Consider the following 2,810-nt stretch of genomic DNA (forward strand, 5'->3'; position numbering starts at 1 on the left):
CTTTCTTGGGCGTAACAGCCGGGTTAACATTAAGATGATGGCATATGAAGTTTGGATCGACCCCGGGGGCCTCGTAGGTGTCCCATGCAAACACATCCACATTTTCCCTAAGGAAATCAATTAGCTCTTCTTTCTCTTGGGGTGGTAGCTCTAAGCCAAACTGAAAGAATCTCTCTGGATCACTGCCCACAAGAACCTTTTCCAAGTCCTTGCAACTCGCCTCCTCGGCTGATCCCCCACCAATCGTGGTCAGGGTCATTAACTGCTATAAGGGATTCTCGGTATGGGTTGGGGGCTCGGCACTTGGCCTTTGTGAGATGGCAGATACCATGCATTGTCGAGCCATGGCTTGATCTCCTACTATTTCTTTGACTTGACCCTCCGACGAGTACTTCACCCTTTGGTGCAAGGTAGAGGAAACAGCCCCTAAGGCATGAAGCCAAGGTCTAGCTACAATGGCGGTGTAAGGCGAATATGCATCCACCACTATGAAGTCCACCTCCACTATGTCCGAGCCAGTTTGTATGGGCAGTCTAATCTGGCCTTTCAGAAAAACAGTTTTCCCTTCAAAGCTTACTAAAGGGGAGTCGTATGCCTTCAGGTCTTCGAGCCTCAGTTTCAGCCCCTTGTATAGGTCGGGGTACATCACCTCCACAGCATTGCCTTAATCGACTAACACCCTCTCGATGTCATATTCCCCAATCCTGAACGTGACGACTAGAGCATCGTCATGGGGTTGAATAGTTCTAATCTTGTCCTCATCCGAGAATCCTAGTACGGGTGAAGCCATCCCCTTGGCTCTCTTAGACTCACGGTCATCGTTCACAGCAGGGAGTTGAGCCACCGACATTACCCTGGAAGGATGGGAGCCCGTTCTTCCTGGAGCGGCGAGAATGACATTTTTCGTGCCAATGGGTAGACTCAGGGTCCCCTGCCGCGTCTCAACGTTCGTCCATTCTTGTCGGCCGTTTGTATGATACAAGAGATGACTTAACTTTCCCTCTCGGACCAGCTGGTCCAAGTGGTTTTTCAGGTTCCTGCATTCATTGGTGGTGTGCCCCGGTTCTTGGTGGTATTGACAGTATAGGTTTTGGTTGCGTTTTGTGGGGTCACCTGCCATCCTATTTGGCCATTTGAAGAATGGCTCGTTCTTGACTTTCTTCAAGATCTGATGTAATGGATCCCGGAACACAGCGTGGACTGCCTGCACCCCGACGGATCTAGGCTGCTCCGTGTAATCTCTTCTCAGCCGATTGTTGCTGCTAAATCGGTCTAACCTGAAGTCCCTCCTCTCCTGAGGGACAACCTTCGCTTTACCCTTACCCATCTGCTGGTCCTCTTTGACCCTCTTGTACTTGTCGATTCGGTCCATAAGCTGACACACGCTGGTGGCCAGTTTCCCGCTCAAGGATTTCCTTAAATATTGCTCTATCAACAGGCCTCTCTTGAAGGTGCTGATGGCAACGTCATCATAATTACCCTCTATCTCGTTATACATCTCCCAGTACCTATCTGAGTAGGCCTTCAGGGTCTTTCCTTCTCGCATGGATAAGGACAGGAGGGAATCCAAAGGCCGAGGAACCCTACTACTCGTGATGAAGCTAGAGCTGAAAGCCTGGGTTAGCTGCTTAAAGGAATTTACGGAGTTTGGCTTGAGGCCATCAAACCACCTCATCGCCATGGGTCCCAAATTGGACAGAAATACTTTGCACATCAAGGCTTCGTTTTTAGAGTGGATGGCCATCCTCTGGTTGAACTGACTTACGTGCTCCACAGGGTCCGTCCGATCATTATATATGGTGAAAGTGGGTTGGTGGAACCACCGAGGAAGTTTAGCCCCCTCTATCTTGCGTGTGAAGGGTGACTAGGAGATTCGGTCCAAACCTTTGCTCATAGCGTCGTTTGCTAGGCCCTTGTAGGACGGACTCTTGTGGCTGCGTTTATGAGGTTGCTCTTCCTCATAGGAGAAGGTTTCACTTGGTGGGATTCTCGACCTTCGCCTGTATTCGTTGTCCTTTTCATCACTAGTGTCCGGGTTGGGGGAAAGACGCCTTCGCTGTGCTTGGCGTAGCTTCCTCTTCAAGTTGTCGATTTCTTGCCGTAGAGCCCTATTATCGTCCCGCTTTTAGGATGCATGACCTTTCCCTTTCGAACGGCTTCTGCTCATGCGGGAGGTATTTAAGCTACCCTCTTGTCACTTGTCTTGGTCTTTTTCCCGTTCGAGGTTAAGAAAGTTGTCCTGCCGTTGGGAGTCTGTGGGTCCCATTTGGCGCAGACCTGATCCTTCCATTTCTAACGGTCGCACTTGCTGAGGCACAAGTTCTCCCCACAGACGGCGCCAATTGTAGGGTCACAATTTGGGGCCGAGGTCGAACAGGTGTGGGATTCTGGTCCAAGGAGCCCAGAAATAATGAATTTGTAGAGAGTGGGCTATAGAACTAGGCCTTAACGAAGTGTACACTGGCTAAAGTTGGGCTATACAACAATTAATAGTAAGCAAATCCTCTTATTGCCCATAGATTCTCAGTCCGAGGAGATGAGATGAATGTATACGGGTCCCTGTTCAAAGACTATGGTTATTTTTCCCGTTCTTCTGTTCTACCTCCCTTTTTCTTCCTTTTCTCCTCATGAGGACTCCCTCTCTTATATAGTCTTCTTGAAGCCATTAGGGCCTTACACTTGTTGATTATCTGGACCCTCACTTAAATGCTTGTCCCATCGGACATCCCCTCCATCTTTCTGTGAGTTGTGGTAGCCAAGGCAGCACTGTTTACAGGTCCTCTCCACATTAATGTGGCCAGAAAAGTAGC

General features: G+C 49.4%; 2 protein-coding genes across 2 annotated transcripts; both read right to left on the reverse strand.

Moving 5' to 3' along the window:
• Positions 1–265: 265 nt before the first annotated feature.
• LOC126721755 (uncharacterized) lies at positions 266–646 on the reverse strand. The gene has a single exon (XM_050424816.1). The coding sequence runs from the start codon at positions 644–646 to the stop codon at positions 266–268; it is 381 nt and encodes a 126-aa protein (XP_050280773.1).
• Positions 647–664: 18 nt separating this feature from the next.
• On the reverse strand, positions 665–1,681 carry LOC126721756 (uncharacterized). The gene has a single exon (XM_050424817.1). It carries the CDS (start codon positions 1,679–1,681, stop codon positions 665–667), a length of 1,017 nt encoding a protein of 338 aa, XP_050280774.1.
• Between the last annotated feature and the right edge of the window lie 1,129 nt (positions 1,682–2,810).

Source organism: Quercus robur, chromosome 4 (assembly GCF_932294415.1).
Source record: "Quercus robur chromosome 4, dhQueRobu3.1, whole genome shotgun sequence".
Lineage (NCBI taxonomy): Eukaryota > Viridiplantae > Streptophyta > Magnoliopsida > Fagales > Fagaceae > Quercus > Quercus robur.

Excerpts from the sequence above, each read along its gene's own strand:
- LOC126721756 (XM_050424817.1), bottom strand. The coding sequence starts at position 1,681 with ATGGCGATGAGGTGGTTTGATGGCCTCAAGCCAAACTCCGTAAATTCC.
- LOC126721755 (XM_050424816.1), bottom strand. The coding sequence starts at position 646 with ATGTACCCCGACCTATACAAGGGGCTGAAACTGAGGCTCGAAGACCTG.